This window comes from Anoplopoma fimbria, chromosome 1 (assembly GCF_027596085.1).
Source record: "Anoplopoma fimbria isolate UVic2021 breed Golden Eagle Sablefish chromosome 1, Afim_UVic_2022, whole genome shotgun sequence".
Lineage (NCBI taxonomy): Eukaryota > Metazoa > Chordata > Actinopteri > Perciformes > Anoplopomatidae > Anoplopoma > Anoplopoma fimbria.
In genome coordinates this window covers 8,525,193-8,542,136 of record NC_072449.1, presented here as the reverse complement: position 1 = coordinate 8,542,136, position 16,944 = coordinate 8,525,193, and the positions used below count along the sequence as shown (strand labels likewise).

The window sequence follows — 16,944 nt, the reverse complement described above, 5'->3', positions numbered from 1 at the left end:
AAAACACACCTTTATATATTTAAAAGGATTTACATCTTTGATTGCGTCCCAAGTTCTTTTATTAACAGCACAAGTACGATTTTGGCACTGAAAAAGAAATACAATTATAAATAGGTGACATCCAAAGATTCAAGTGTTGCTTCAATTTGGCAACTTAAAACTCTGAAACTCTGTTTGAAGAAACTGTAACATAACGCTTGACAACTTTTTGTTGCCAACAAGTCGTTCAGCTTTGCAAGAAAACTGCCTGCAGTCCACAGGAACCCAGAATCAGCACGTGTATCCAATGTGTCAGCTCCAAAATAAATCGTCTGATTTAGTGTTTGTATAAAATACGCATTATAAATATGTACCCTTGAATATCTAGTGTCTAAAAAGGAAACATTTGGCATAATACAATCACATTCAAAAAGATTTAAATACAAACTTGGACATGGAGAATTAGTAAGATTACATTAATACAACAAATTGCATAACAGATTGAGAAATATTGATCTTTAGCTTTATAATACACTTTTGATTGATGAAAGAAACAAAGTGCAATTTAGCAGATTATGTCTCAAACTGCCGATACTGTCTATCATTTAGTTAAAGCAGTGAGCTGAGACATAAAGGCACTACAGGCACTGTAAACGCGTATAACCTCTAGTAATATCCTTCCTATTAACAGTGATCGCTTCAGCAGCTTTTCCCCTTAACTCCTGCATAGAGGACTGAAGGTTAACGTCAAAATATAAGAAGGCACAAGAAATATTCCTTCACCGATCACAGACTGTAAAAAAACAGACTGTAAAGGCACATCTTAAGAGGTTGTATGACCTTAGAAAGTATTAATGCAGTTTGCCTGGAAAGAAAAACAGTAACTTTAAAAAATGTAAAGAATGCACCAATGGTTGTTGAGCAGGAAGTGTTTACGTCACCCCACCTGGTGTCCTTAAGGTTGTCTATAAGGAAGATTCCACCCTCAGCTGTTATGATACTGTCATAGATCATTGCTGGTGTGCTGTTTAGTGTGCGTCTGTAGTTTATTTGGTGATTAAGTGTTTTATACTTTGGTTCACCCTTCCATCTGTGTCTGTAGTTTACGGGCAGAGCAATACTGATAGCAAAAGAGCCTTTACAGTTGAGAAAAAGTAAGTCATACCCATTACTAAAAACTGCTCTGTAGCTACATCATGTTGTTGGCTTACTAGAGTAAGTGGAGAAGTTGCATATCTGTTCTTCTTCTACTACTAAGTTGAATGTATTCCCCCGTGTCACACATGACATGGTATCACCAATTATCAGTGAGAATAAGCAATAGTCACTGTCAAACAAGAAATTGGATCCATAAAAAAACGTCACCAACAGCTGTTTTGAAGAAGAGTTTTTGGGGCTTGATTTTCCTGTCAAGAGGCGGTGGATCTGTCTGTGTCTATCTCAACGGACCAAGCCGTCGAGTGGATTCTAGAGTCAGTCAGACATTCAGAGGCGCGGGTCACTGTTTGGTGCAGGCCGGGCCTCACCCCCTTCTGCACCGCAGTGGATGGGCTCGGCTCGCCGTTGGCCCTGTCCGCCCGTCCGTTTCCCCTCAGTCACTTGATGCGATGGCGGACCAGGGAGGACTCGTCGGTAATCTCCCCGGAGCGGTTCCTGTGGCGGCAGGGCAGGACCAGCAGGAGCAGCAGGATGATGAGGACCAATGCGCAGACACCCATCAGGGCGTAGGAGATCACCCACATCAGAGGCTCCTTCAGAGGCCCGCCAGAGCAGTTGGCCGCCACGTCTGCTGCAGAGAAGGGCCCTGCGATCTCTGAAAGAGCCTCTCCGTCGCTCACTGCACAAAGATACAAGACAGATCGTTGCACGTCTCACTTCTGACCGGCAAGTAAAAAGTCAAATATAAAAGTGCTGGAAAACACATAAATTATTATCTATGCACCAGCCAAAAAAAAACTAAATGAACCTCTTGACCCTTAAAAAGCACTCATTTAGTATCATCTATTCAGCCCTAAATAAGTTAAAATAATATCAAAACATGTTCATCCATACATTTTTAATAACAAAAGTGTTTAACCACTGCTGAATAAACACTTTATGTATGAGTTTATAGATGAGATTCTTGCGGCAGCCTCTTAAAACAGCAACAGTTATCTTAGACTGGCAGCATCATTGAAGTATTAAGAGGTTCATTATTTTATTCATCAACAGACGATGGTGTGAATAGTTCTCGGTATAAGATTTTACCAGCCAGCTCGGAAATTAGAGTTGGCAACCCTGCTGTCACAAGCCTGCATCCTTAACCTTCAGCCTAAATCTGCTAAGTCTGTTTGCTTAATACGGAACAAAGGTGATCTTTGTACTTTAAGTGTAGAGTTGGAGGCCCTGCCCAGGCTCATATTTGCACAGAACTACAGGGAAGTTCCACTGTTAAAAGGTTTAACCTTTTCTGTTTAGGTCATGATGAACAGGATATTATCTGGGATTTAGTCAGTGAACCTGCAAGTAATGTCAATTAATACATTGTCCTTAACTGTTTGCTTTTTAATAAGTTATCAGTTAATAAAGGCACGTTAGAGACTTCTGGACTATGATTTTTCTTCTTTGTTAAAAGTTAAATGTCTTAAAGCAACATTAGCAGCAGCATTTGCTATAGATATATAGCATATATTTATGAATGGGGAGTTGCTGACACTGAAACTTGACAGTCAATATGATATCAAGTGTTCTGGTGATTTTTCTGCATATGTTGATAATGGAGAATGAATACAGCCCTGATTGTGTAAACTGCTGTGAAAAATTGAGTTCAGCACTTCCTTACAAAACATACAAAAATAGCATACTGAGATTGGCCACACAAATTTTAAACCTCATACAAAATGTTATCATAAGGCTGATAAAATATTAATATCGGGGTGACAATCTGTACAACTTAATACACTCTTCTTTGTAGATAACTATTATTCTAACACATTTTTTAAGATACACAGTAAACCCCTTTTTTGAATTACAATGTTTCGGACACATGATTTGATACGTTGGACATACTTTTCTTTTATTAAAGTCTCGTTTGTTCCCTCACCTGCACAGCTGCTGAGCGCGAAGCCCAGTCTCCGCTGGGCGCGGTCGAACACCACGTAGAAGCCTTCCATAACAGTGGCGCCGATCACCAGGCCATTAGCTGACGAAGACAACCCGAAGCGGAAGCAGTCCAACGTGCCGTCCACGTCTGTGATTGGCTGAATGTACAGCTGTGACACCACAGGCAAATAAAAGAGGACCAATGAGTGCTTGTGTCTCTTAGTGTCGATGGAGCAGAAGTGATTACTTGTTTTTGTGTTTACGTTTATCCAGGTACCTTAGGCAGGATGGTGATGCGGAAGGACTGGCTGGTGTTCGTGGCCCTTAGGTAGATGGACAGTTTGGGGAAAAACCTCCAGGGGGTCTCTCCCTTCATCCAGCATGCAAGCTTGCTGCCATCCCAGAACCCTGAAGAGAAGTCCTGGATCTGAAACAAAGGGGAATAGACAAAAGGGAGACAGAAGGACAAACACACACAATCAGAAGGTCAGTACGGCACCAAGACAGGTTTTTGTGTTCCGTGTCATTTCTCCACTTGGGATTCATCCGCAAGGATGTGGGTACATTAATTGAAAATGTTGCTTCCAGTTTCAAACTAACCTTGAGTGCTGTTTATGTGCAGTTACAGAAGGTGAAAAATGTAGAATGAGGAAAGAGAAACAAAAAAGCATGGCCGCGCACACATATTTTTTTATAGCAGACAAAACTCCTGATCCTTCCTCTCAAAGCCACGACGTCCTTGAGTGTGTGAGTGTGTGAGTGTGTGAGTGTGTGAGTGTGTGAGTGTGTGAGTGTGTGAGTGTGTGAGTGAGTGAGTGTGTACTATCCTCCCCTGCATCGCTTTGCTCTGACAACATGTTTCATCACCGTCTGTGGAGAGACGGCAGCTTACCAGAGAGCTGCGTGTGATGGCTTCTACCACCGCATTGAAGACATTGACAGGAAGGCGCAGCAGCGTGGTCCCACTGTCAACTATAGCTTTATCCATGTTATACTGAAAGAAAGGGAGAAAGAGAGAAGTGAGGTAGTGTTATTCTCAGTTCAACAGGAGGACCTTGAGCAAACTAAAGAATGTAAAACCAGGAAGCTCTTGAGCACATTCCCCTGCAGTACTGCGACTCAAATTCAAGTTTAATTTCCTTGTTGTAACCTTGATACAATCAACTCATATTTCTTGATTCACAACAAAAAGATTGTAATCGGTTTCCAACTTATTGCTTTTCTGCTTCAAACACAATATATAGTTTAGTCAGAAGTATACCTCTCTACAGTCCAGGTCCAGATTCTGGTCGCCAACCTCCAGCTTCAAAACCTCCACTTGGAAGTACCACTCCTCTACTATAGGGGTGTACCACACGGACCCCCGATACAGAGTTGGTTCAGCCCCTCCCATGATCTAAAGAAGGAGAAAAAAATGATTCTTCAATCATCTATAGGTCACAAAAACAGTGAAAAACCAACAATAGTTCGCTCTAGCAACGGCTTGTATGATCCCTGCACAATTTGTTGGCATACACACACACACACATACACACACACACACACACACACACACACACACACATACAAACACACACACACAAGCACCCAGCCATCTCATCCATCTGTCTGTGTCAGTGGGTCACATGATGGAGATGCAGTGAGCGAGGCACCGAGGCCGTTTGTACGACAGCAACAGACCTGCTCTCAGCAGGATGCTATCTTAGCTTAATTAGCTCCACTCTAACTAGACTGGGCCTCCAGTGGAGAAACCACATTGACAAGGAGGATACTAGCTATTATGTTTCTAAACTGCACTCAGCTGCTATGTCTGATCCTCCGGTGAAGGGTTTTATGTTAGTCAGAGTGCTCAACCACATTCTGTATTACAAAAATACACATTTAGAGGCATGGTACTTAATCTTAAAAAAAAAAGGTCAGAAGACTGCTTAGGTCAAAGGATAAGTTCATTTGATCACACTCAGCCCCTCCTCACTACTCACAAGACTTCCTCCAGGGGGGTCCACTGTGCTGCTGGCTGAAATTCCAGCTCCACACATCTGGAGGGAGAAGATGTCAGGAATTCCCAGCTGTTTCACGAAAGAGTTGAAGAAGGGCTCCACGGACGAGTCAGGCTAATTGAGGAGACAGGAGATGTGTGATAATTAACACACGATTATTTAAGACTGACTTAGAGTACATTAAGTATAGACAGACAGTGATAATAAATTATTAACATGAGGAAACAAATGTCTTTAAGGAACAAGAAATACCAGCGAGGAAGTTTGACACAAATTTACAAGAATCAGGAATTAAATGGAAAAATACGCTGGTTCGCTTCTATCACTGATACTTAAATAAAAGAACATGACCTTGACCTTTTTTGTCGCAAGTGATATTGGAGACAACTTTGTTTTCCTCATTAGGAAGCCATACTTAATGTTTTAAATCATAAAAACATTAAGTGTTTTAATGATTTAAAACACTTAAATAATTAACTGTGGGCCTGTCAACGTTAGTTACATTTTAACTAGGGATGTACTGATCCAACTTTTCAACCTGGATACAAATACCTGGGCCTTTGGTATCCGCTTATATTGAGTAACGATCCGATACCAGTGTTTAATTAACGAAAAATATGCCTCACTGTGTGGAAGTGACTGGGATCAGTATTTTTTTATGTGTAAAGCAACATCAGGCTTGAACTCATCACCCCTTGGAACATCGGCTCTGCAGATATATTGCAAGTTGCCGTACAAGGTTTTTGTTGCTGTAACAGCAAAAACATTTTTGTTGTTAGCTCCCTAAACTATGAGGTCTACCTGGGTGCTGTTGATGCATACATCTGTATGTGCACATGCATTCGGACGTAAACATAGAATGGAATTGAATAGATTGACAAAATAGTCACAGAGGCGATCCAGCTATTTGAGTCTGTATTGTCAGTTAGCTGCTGGTATTTCTTTTTTTACTAATGTTTCAACAGAAAACAGAAATATTTAAAGATGTTTCAAAACAGATTAACAAAAAAGTTAAAAGTTGTAATTGAAGCAATATTCTGACCACTGTGCACGTGTGTATCTGTAAGAATTGCCGGAGCCCCGGCGTCGGCCATCAGACCTCTGGAGCTTGTCCAGAAAGCTGCAGCTCGTCTGGTGTTCAATCGCCCCAAGTTCTCCCACACAACTTCCCTTCTCCGTTCTCTACACTGGCTCCCTGTAAGAGCTCGCATCCAGTTTGAGACTCTGGTGCTAGCCTGCAGGGCAGTGAAAGGAACAGCTCCTTCCTCTCTCCAGGCCTTGGTCAAGCCCTACACCCCCGCCCGACCACTTCGCTCTGCTGCCTCGGGGCGACTGGTTGCCCCGTTGCTCAGAGGTCCCTGCGGCCGATCCACCCGGTCACAGCTTTTTTCTGTCCTGGCCCCTCAGTGGTGGAATGAACTCCCCACTGACGTCAGGACAGCAGAGTCGCTGCCCATCTTTAGGCGCAGGCTGAAAACTCACCTCTTCAAGAAGTACTACCCTGAGCCTTCCTCTTAGTACTTATTTGCATTCGTATTAGTTGTTGCAATTATTGTTTTCGTAGTAATTTGCCTCTGCACTATACTTCTGCTCTGGTTTATGCTTTAAGATGCTTGTTCAAGAAAGGAGATGCACTTATGACTTCTGGTGACTAGTAGTTCTCTTTAATACCTATGTTGAATACACTTCCTGTAAGTCGCTTTGGATAAAAGCGTCTGCTAAATGACTGTAATGTAATGTAATGTAATGAATCTCTCTTTCCTGTCTTCTTCAGATTCATCTCAGTGCTGCGTTTTCATCTCGCGCATGACAAACAGCCCTCGGGCCAGTTGAACATGAACACTCAAAGTGGTCAGTGTGAACATATATGACCCTCAATCACTGGCATTTGATACCAAAGGTTGCTGTAGTCGGCACACACTGAAAGAATGTCATTGATGTCATCCTTCTCCCATCAACACGATGTTATAGCGTTTAAGAAAGCTGACACTGGGAGACTGTGTCACACTTCACACATACGGTTTTCAAAGTGTGAGGAGGGGCTCCCCAGGGGGGCTCCTAACAGCCTCAGGGGAGGCTCAGTGAATAGGAGAGAGAAAATATGGCATATGCTATCAAACCAGGATCAAACAGAACAGCCTGGATTTGCGTGATTTAGTTAAAAATAGTTCAGAGATACTGTAGTTCTCAGGTATTTTACCCACTTTGTCTGAGGGGAGGTCCACAGTCACAGACTCTGAAACCCCCTGGTATATAAGGTGTCTTGTAAATTAATGAAATAGCCTGAAAAAAAAAAAAGCATTGAACTCTGAGAATGTGCTTCTTCCACAATAAATGGATTTAGATTTTTTCTAACGAGGAGGCCAGATAATCATATGTAGTTTTTTTTCTAATGAAAGTAATGTTCCAAGTCCATGAATGAACCTATGACAAAGCTAATTCACTGATCTGGTACAACGGGGTAATACTTTTGAGGTTTTATTGTTATGCAGAAGCATCACACCCTCGCTTCTGAAAATAAATAATGAACATGAAATGTTTCTGTCGTCATGTGAAAAGTCCATGACTTCACCCAGATAAGATCTCAGAGTTGTTCAGTGCTTTGAAAGACATGTGGGCGAGCAGGAAGTCATGTAGTACTGCTCGATTAACTTGATCAAACCTGATATCTTTTTAGTTATCATTTTATGAAGTTCATATAAAAGTAATACTATAAATGTACTGTTAATATGCACTGATTCTAGTTCTTTGCAGCGAAGTCTGGCAAACGTGCCTCATGATATATCTCACAATGATCTAGACGCAAACTCAGAACTAAAAAGTTATAACTAGAATTAACGCCTTTCAGTTGCATGCGTCCACCAACCAGTCAGTTTAGCTCCATTTCAGTCCAGACTTTGAAGAAACTTAATAAAAATGTGGATTTGTAATTTTTGGCAAAATTGAATTATTCACTATATTGACATGTATGATTCCAGTGAATCACCTCCAGTGAGAAACATGCTGTCTTCACTTAGAGACTATTATCATAGAGTACAGAGGACTGATAGAGAGCTTCATCACATGATGCAACGGCAATCACCTGAAGCTCAATATCAGCAAAACCAATGAGCTTCTGGTGGAATACCAGAGGAACAGGAAGAACCCCTGTCCTGGTTGTCATCCAGGGGGAAGAAGAGGGTGGAAGAATGATACTCATACAAGTATCATTTCTCTAGTCCATTCAATACAGTTTGGATTCAGGACACATCATTCCAAAGTGACAGCAAATTGCTCTTTTTGCTGTAGTTTGCACTTTTAGCGCTGTTGGCACTGAAAGCTACGAGCAGCTGGCTCAGCCGTTGACAGAAAATAGGGATGTTTCCAATAGCACCTTTAGAAAAAGGCTCAAGAAAAAATCATGTGATCACTAATATTAAACTTTGTATGAAACCAACTGTTTTCCAATGAAATGCTTATTCTGTATGGCGTTATTTTACATGTGAATTATTGTTTGTAAATTCTGCAGACCGTTTTGCTTTTGTTTGTATTATATTGACCCTGGGTCCATACAAAACACAACATGGCCCCCTTAAAATAACATTCAAAGTATGATTTCAAATTTAAGAGCATGTTTCTCTCACTCTTGCCAGCATCGGGTAGGCGAGTCCCAGGATGCCTTGCCAGTTGACCCCAGGAAGGAAGAAGCCCTCAGATGACAGGATGGCGGCTATGTTGATGGTGACGGTCCCATTTGGGCCTTTGGTAACGGCGCAAAGGTCAGTGCCCAGTTCACCTTCCCAGTTGCCCTGAGTGTACCGGACAGCCACAGTCCGGCCAGATGTCTGGTAGGTACTGGAGCTGAACACAGGGGAAGAAGGCAAGCAGTGGGAATAGTTACAAAAGCCTGTGGCAGGTAGATAAAAAGCTAAATGTGTGGTAACTTAGGACCACGACTGTAATAAAGGAGCTATCTGAAAAGATACATGTAACAACAACATTTCATAGCAAAGATCATGTTATTTATTAATATTGGTATGATGTTTCCGAGAGTTTGTGTATCGGATTTAGGATTATAAAGGGTCGCAAACTTTTTCAAGGGAAGTTAAGCGTGGGAATTTCTGCAACATTTAATTTTAAATGAATTCCTTTTAACAGTGGACGTATTTGGGAGGGAAATGCACATAAAAAAAAATCTAAACTAGGTCTTATTGCATGTTTTGGTACATTCTTTAATCACATGTACAGATCATCTGCCGGCATCCCATTAAATAGGAATTCAGTAAATTTACAACCCTTTTGCGTGAACAGTGCATTCTTCCATCACATGTGCAGCACACACTACTTCCAACACTAAAGCACTGTCTGAGTCAAAGCACTGCAGGCTTTCATGTAAGTATTAATGATATTACTGGAGTAGCCTTAAGCAAAGTAACTTAACCAACCATACTTTCTTTTTTATTAATTAGGTGTTCACTTTAAACCCTAAATTTGCACACACACATTTCTTTCCTCGATTTTCAATACAGCCTGGTCATATAATTCCTCTATTAATAATTCCATATTTCTATTCCCATTATTTAAAACCTAAATATCCATGATATTTTGCAATCCTAGATCACACAAAGAGTCCCAGCCACTTACAGCGCCGTGTCGAAGTAGTGTGTAATAAACGGGTGTGGAGCTGCAGCCACGGCGAAGTTACTACTTCCGGTATCCACCAGGATGTTCACCTGAAATACACGAGAGGAGAGTTTATTTTAACAACCGTCACAGTTATCAGCTTCGGGCCACACCCACCCTACATTACAGTCACAGGGTAAAAGTAACAGCTGTAACAGTGTGACGCATTGATGAGAAGACTTTGAAAATGAAACTAAGTCCACATTAACATTAACCCGTTTTCAAATGAAAACGGGGTTTTAAGATCTCCGTCCACACGTGCGTTTCAGCATCGTTTTCGACTTGCTCCCCTGAAAACGAATATCATGTGACTATTCACGTACACTGGGCATGTGCGTGCCGGTGTAAACAGGAAGTACATTTGGTTGCTTGGTTACATTACATTACATTACAGTCATTTAGCAGACGCTTTTATCCAAAGCGACTTACAATCAGTAGTATATTACATATCATTCACCCATTCACACACTGATGACAGGCTACCATGCAAGGTGCCACCATCAGACTCTAACTAACATTCATCATCCAGTCCACACCGATGGCAAGCCTTCGGGAGCAATTTGGGGTTAAGTGTCTTGCCCAAGGACACATCGACTGCCGAAGCCGGGTATCGAACCACCGATCCTCTGATTGGAGAACTGCCTTGCTCTCTGCTACGCCACAGATAATAGATTACACTACTCTTGATACTCATCGTGCTTGATACTTAAGAACTTCCTCTAAAATCTTCCTCCATGAACTCAAACAGACACATGTCGTGGAAGTTTTTAGAAGTTTTATTTTTCAAGCTTAGTTACAACACTGCAGGTCTAACTCTGTCTCTCCCACACAGACAGCACATGTACTTTAAATGAGCAGTCATTAAACGAAGTTTACTAGATTATGGGTCCATACATCTGGTCAACACTAGTACGTCATTAGTGTTCTGTAGGGCTGATAAGGCCGCGGGACACGCCCTCTAATCTCTCCATATCAGCTGATTCCAGCTGAAGCCAAAGACAGCTAACCCCCTCCGGGTTGCCATGGGTCACCTGTGCTCCCCTGGGTCCTAAGTCCCTACCGTTTGAACATCTATGTACAAACATTTGTAACAAATACCACATTCTCCATGTTGAATTAACCTGGTAGTCGATCAGTATCAAGGCTGTTGTTGGAAAGGGGTCACGTGGTAAGGGGGTGACGAATCAGGGAATGACACGTCATAACTGCTAAGAACCAATCAAATAGCGAACGCCGGTGCCTACGTCATCGTTTTCGGACTTCTTCGTTTTTAGTCATCCACACTATCATGAAAACGCGGCGTTTTCAAACTTCTCCGTCCTCGGGAGCGTTTTCAAACTTATTCGTTTTCGGTGCCCTGAAATGCGGTGTAGTGTGGACGCTCTGTGCAAACGGAGAAAAAGATAAGCGGGTTCATTTGAAAACGGGTTAGTGTGGACGTGGCCTAAGACATTAAAGATTCTGTTTGTACAAATAATAGTAATTAGAGGAGGAAAAAGCAGAAGATGAGCAGAGGACGTGGAGGGAGAACAGCAAACAAAACAAAATATTGTAAATAAAAACGCAAACATGATAAGGAAATTTATCTGGAAATAATGAGGAGAGAAATTAAGAAGATAAACAAAAAGAGACACAAAAAGCATCACTTTTTTTCTGTTAGTGGGGTTTTACACCTATTTGAGATTGAGATTTTGGAGTTAATAAAGGCATAATACAATCAACAGAAGGCCTGTTGTCACATATGTGTAATAAATGTATAATGGAAAATGAAAGCAACGCAAAATGTGCTATCAGTGTTTTGCTGCAGGCTGATTGGCTTTGATTTTCACAAATATTTCACTCAAAACTGAAGTGAAGCGTGCACTTCACAGCTGTATGTGATTATATCACGATTATGGGACTGGGCATAAGCAGAAATGTCATAATAACTTGAATAAGGTTAAGAAAAACTTGACGTCGGTATCGCTAATTAATAGAGATTACAGTGTCACACAAACTGCAAAAACGACTATGCACATCTAATATAATTGCTCTCTGTGTGATCTATGAGACAAACACGACTGCCTCTAGCTACTGCCATGACTGTATGAACCATCCAGTCATCCTGGTGTGTGTCATGTCCACAGTGGAGACCAGCTAACAGCGGCTGAGATAATGTTGTCCTCCAGGCATCAAGTCAACGAGCAGGAACTAATTAGCTTGCAGACTTCTGTCACCTCCACGACTGAGCAGTGGTCACATTAGCACTCGCTAGCAAGCGTTTCTCACCATGACGGGGTCATAAAGCTAATGCCCCATAGCCACCTGATGACTTAACAACAAAGAGGTCTATACATGGGCTTTTCATTGATGTCACAGTCATTGGAAATATATATATATTAGAGAAAAATAGGTTCATTCAGCATGCTGTGAAAGAGGTAATTTGACATGCGGCACTTAAACAACCCCCCAAAAAATGATCTTGCACACTTGGTTGCACAGGTTCCTTAAGTTGCCTACCCCGGTTTTAGAAAGACCAGAACAGCAGGAAGTAGTAAATTTAAAATATTTAACAGTTTGAAAGACAAAGAACAAGGAATTTGAACAATTGCATGAAGAAATCCAATTCCTCAAGCTTAGTTCCTCAAGCCTATCACGCCTAAACCATGTCTAACTTGAGCATGTTCATCATTATACCTCACCATTTTTCTCAGACATTAAAAGTATTATAAATGATTTATTTTTAGCCAACATCCCACTGTCGTGCTCAGTTGTGCATGAAGCCATTATGAAAACTTTGGGGGTGGAAAAATCCCTGTAATTATCAACAATGTGTTATCAACCGGTTCAGTCGGGCACAGGAAGCGCTGGTTGGCTCGTCCATGGGAGCCAGGCTTATCAGTTCCTCCTCATTGGACGGGCCCTGGTCCCATCACTGTGACTGTGCCAGTTAAAACCCCACTGCCGCCTTGCAGATGGCATCGGTCCACTCACACGAGGCCTCAACCGGCCAAACAGGCCAGATTGGAAAATACTGAAACCTTGTGGTGAGGGAGGGAGGGGGGGGGGGGGGGAGCAAGGGGCACTTCCTTATCCCCACACTGCGTATCTTTTCTGGTCACACTATCCTCCCTCGGCTCGGCTGCTGAGCCTCGGGCAAATCTCTACCCCTCGCTGCATGCGGCAGCCTGCAGTTGAGCGCTCGCTGTCTAATTGGCAGTGGCTCCATGGTGGCAATGTGCATCTGCTACCTGTTTGTACCAATTAGCAGATGTGAGGCTCTCCATCCGACACCTCAGCCCGGCTGTGCCGCACGCTAACAGATGCGGCAATTAGCGGGCTCATTTGAATAGCGCCTCATTTAACACCGCGGCCCTGTAATCACATCATTATTTAGTTGGAATAATATTGAGAGTATAACTCAATAGTATTGAGTTACAGGACATTTTGGCAATGCATAACCAATCTCAACCAACGTGGATTGAGTTCTGCTGGCATGAATAACTGGTATAATGGTTTCACCCTAAATATACACAAGGCACACGAGTATAAAGGCTGGAATATCAGAGGAGAAATATCAAGAGGTGGAGCTGATGTTTTCCTTAAAATCATCATCCAGCAGGTCAATATTCAAAGTTATATATTTGTTCATTAAGTACTCACATCCGTGTTCACTGTCACCTGACACAGGACCCAAATAGACCTTTGTCACAGTTTTAATTTTGTCATGTCATTGCAGGAAACAACACAGGCGTAACTGGCGTGGTTTCACGGTCTTGGCGTTGTGTTTGCTCGCTCGCTCACTAGATTTGCTTACTGGGACACTTAATGGGACTGAGCGTTTAGGGTCTATTAGATTTCACCAGGTAAAGCACGGTTCCTTAAATAGGTAACCAAAGATGCCTTTCAGATACAGAATACCAATATACTGTATATAAATATCTAAAAATGTACTATTAGCTATAACAGTACTTGTTTAAATGATAACAGTACTTGTTTAAATATAAAACACTGGCAGGATCCTAAAAAACTGTAGAGATTCAGCATCCTAAATGCAAATAAATAATAAAATATGGGAATAATGTTTTGTTGAGACTTGCAGTGAAATCATTGTTCAAGGAGAGGAGTAGACACAACAAATATACTTTTGTCATGATCAAGAAATTAAATACATTTTTATATTTACTCCCATATGGAATAAATTATTTTTGAGCTGCTTCCTGTATGATAATACAGGTGGTTTGTTTGATGAGTAATCCTTTTAATCATTTTATCTACTGGGTATTGATGATGAAATAGTCAGATGATAATGTTGTAAATTTGTTGTTATTCATTCAGTTATCTGTTGACTGTTGATTACTGATAAGGAAACACACCTGTGCCAGGTTAAAGGGCATGTGTAGTTTAGTGTACTAGTTGATCTCTATGCAGTTAGAGGTTTACCACAGCAATAACAACGTTGCTTTGAATAAATGATAGTCCGAACAAACATTAGATTTGGAGAGTTTCCTCCTTTGAGCAACCCTTTTAAAACGGCCGTGTTCAACTAGACCAGCAGATCTTACCATGTATATTTTCCAATGTACAACAATGGACTGTTTGTAAAGTGTTGTGGGAACTGTACTCTTACAAATACTGCCTTATCCTCTCAGAGGTTGACACAGGGCAGCGACATGGCAGGTAGCACTGATAAGCCTCTGTGAGCCTGAGGATCTGAGCTGTGCAACCCAAGAGTCTTTAAAGCTCTGATCTGTTTAACTTGAGAGGCTCAGGAACCAACAGGTCAAGTCACTAATGAGATAATTCACCTTTGGATTAAGCGCCATTTAAACACATCTTCTTAAAACACAACGGCAAAGCACAGCCTTTAAACCCACAACACCCTAATGCGTCATGTATTTTTTATAGTGACGGGAGAATCCCTCTGCCGGCTCTTCCGGGACCATTTAGTCCCCCTTTAATCATTAATATGATCTTGTTAGGCACTTTACATAACAAGCTGTATAAAATGACAGTAAATTACACAGGCCTATTTCTGTGCAACCAAAGGAAAATAAGCAGCAAATATACCTGGAGGGCTCGTGCTGTTTTGTACCAAGTGTGGAGCTGCTCTTTGCTCCCTGGGAGCCTCATAATCCCCGTCAGCTGCTTGGTAAGAAAGAGAGAGGTCCTCACAGGCAGCATCATGTGAGTGCATGTGAGCGGGGCTTTAGTCTACCTTCAGACCCAGAGGCCGTGAAGACTTGAGGCAGCTAATGCACCCCCACAGCCATGCTACTATCCTGCAAGCATGAATAAAGATCTGATTTTTGTTTTATAAAAGGACAGCGCTTCCAAAATATGCCCTAATATTCCCACGACCCAAGTCTTTGCCCTGCTGTAAGGGTCATGTAAAGCAGTCATTAAGTATATGGAAATAATAGATATTGTATAATTAGGTAGTCAAAGCCTTGGGGTGACTCTAGCCAACTTGAATTGTTGGTTTTTTTTTTTGTTTTTTTGTTTTATTTGGTAGGGACAATGCACATCAATAAAACATTTCTATAAATGACCCAGAGTTAGCCAAGAGGCTATTTTTCATCTGTAGTCCCTAGACAGATGTTACAAAGTCACCTTAAAAACAGAATATAAGAAAATTAAAAAATAAAATTATGTTAAATAGAACATGGACTAAAAACAAGATTATCTTAGTATTGTTAGACACTAAAAACACATATCAGAAGCAGAATACATAAACAACAATAAAAGACATGCAGACAGGTAGATGAGTGGGGACGGGCACATCAAGACAGACAGACAGGTGACAGCAGACAGACAGAGAGTGCTTAATAACCATTTCTTTAGATGCTATTTAATGGATCACATTGTGGACCCACCACACATGACATAAAGTTGAGTGTGCATAAAACACATGACCCTGTGTGAATGCATTGACACTAAAAAAAAAGGTGTATTTTCAGTTTTTATTCTGCACAAAAGCTGCACAATAGTTTAATAAAAACTGAAAAAAAACAACACCTGTGCAAAAAATGCAAAATATAACAGTAACAGTGTTTGTGATTCTATCTTTATTTTGTTGTATAGTATGTGTATTTATTGTCTGTGTCTGTGTAGTTGTTAGTTGTCTATTGTCTGTGTAGTTGTATAGTATGTGTATTTATTGTCTGTGTAGTTGTATAGTATGTGTATTTATTGTCTGTGTAGTTGTATAGTATGTGTATTTATTGTATGTGTCTGTATAGTTGTATATTGTCTGTGTAGTTGTATGTGTATTTATTGTCTGTGTCTGTGTAGTTGAGCTGCTGCAACACTTGAATTTCCCCCATGGGGATCAATAAAGGAATATAATAATATATTACCTTTTGACCAGGAGTGCCAATGGACATCTCTATGTAGTAGCCTCTGCCATAGTCCCCTTGCAGGTTGTGCACCATGTCCAGAAAGTCCACGGGGCCGGTCGGATCAGAAGCCAGGGACAGGCCGGTACCATCCGACGTCATCGCGACTCTCCGGGTCAAACCCGCATCCGAGGAGATGTTGTATCTCCCCGTGTATATTCTGAGGGGAATAGCGAAGTAACACACTGACACGCCGAAGTAGAGACTAAAAACAAATGCCCACATCGAGACAGAAGCACAGTGTGCCATGACGGTGTCAAGTTTGTCTTGTGAGGGAAAAAAAAAATAAAAAATAAAGATGAAGAAGAAGAAGAAGAAGAAGAGAGGACTCAAGCTCCTTGCTCTAAGTTTGCTCCTGAAGTTTTCAGTTTGGCCATCATGGAAACGCCTCTAGTCGCGAAAACACTGCCTCTAACAGGTCAAAAAAAGATGGAAACCAAGCAGACATGATTCACAAACAGTATGGCTGACACTTTAATAACTGTTTGACGGCGGCCGGGCTCCGACTCGGGGAAGTTTTGCTGCCATTTAACCAACAGTTGGAAAACTGCGTCAAGCTGGCTGACATAGCAACCGTCACTTCCGGTTACGTACGCTTTCAAATTAAAAGTAAACGGTTATTGTTTTGTACAGCACAAAACGGTTATTTTTAAATAGGCATATGAGCCACATTAATAATATGAAAAGGGGAGAAAATACCCAAATTTCATCACAGATTATACCTGAAAAACATATGAGCATAAGCCAATTAATAAATTCTTCAACTCCTTTAATCTAGTATGCATCATTTTTGTATTTTTTCTTATTGTGAAAACTTTTATTTTGAAAGCAAACTGGCATACACT

The 16,944-nt window shown here is 41.3% G+C and overlaps 2 protein-coding genes across 2 annotated transcripts in view; one reads left to right on the top strand and one right to left on the bottom strand.

The window, feature by feature from the left end:
• Positions 1–16,944, top strand: part of tubd1 (tubulin, delta 1) — a 146,730-nt gene that overhangs the window by 62,530 nt on the left and 67,256 nt on the right. The gene's annotated exons all lie outside the window — the stretch shown is intronic.
• bace2 (beta-secretase 2) lies at positions 24–16,651 on the bottom strand. The gene is made up of 9 exons (XM_054615547.1): positions 16,061–16,651; positions 9,684–9,772; positions 8,684–8,900; positions 5,043–5,174; positions 4,322–4,456; positions 3,953–4,054; positions 3,338–3,487; positions 3,062–3,230; positions 24–1,816 (listed from the first exon to the last, which is right to left on the bottom strand). The coding sequence occupies exons 1-9, from the start codon at positions 16,346–16,348 to the stop codon at positions 1,575–1,577; spliced, it is 1,524 nt and encodes a 507-aa protein (XP_054471522.1). The 5' UTR covers positions 16,349–16,651; the 3' UTR covers positions 24–1,574.

What these genes read in the sequence shown, in the direction of transcription:
- bace2 (XM_054615547.1), bottom strand. Translation starts at nt 16,348, where the DNA reads ATGGCACACTGTGCTTCTGTCTCGATGTGGGCATTTGTTTTTAGTCTC. An exon ending in CCTACCCGATGCTGGCAAGA is followed by an intron (nt 5,175 to 8,683) that starts GTGAGAGAAACA and finishes CTCCTCAATTAG; the next exon opens with CCTGACTCGTCCGTGGAGCC. An exon ending in TGGACCTGGACTGTAGAGAG is followed by an intron (nt 4,055 to 4,321) that starts GTATACTTCTGA and finishes CCTTTCTTTCAG; the next exon opens with TATAACATGGATAAAGCTAT.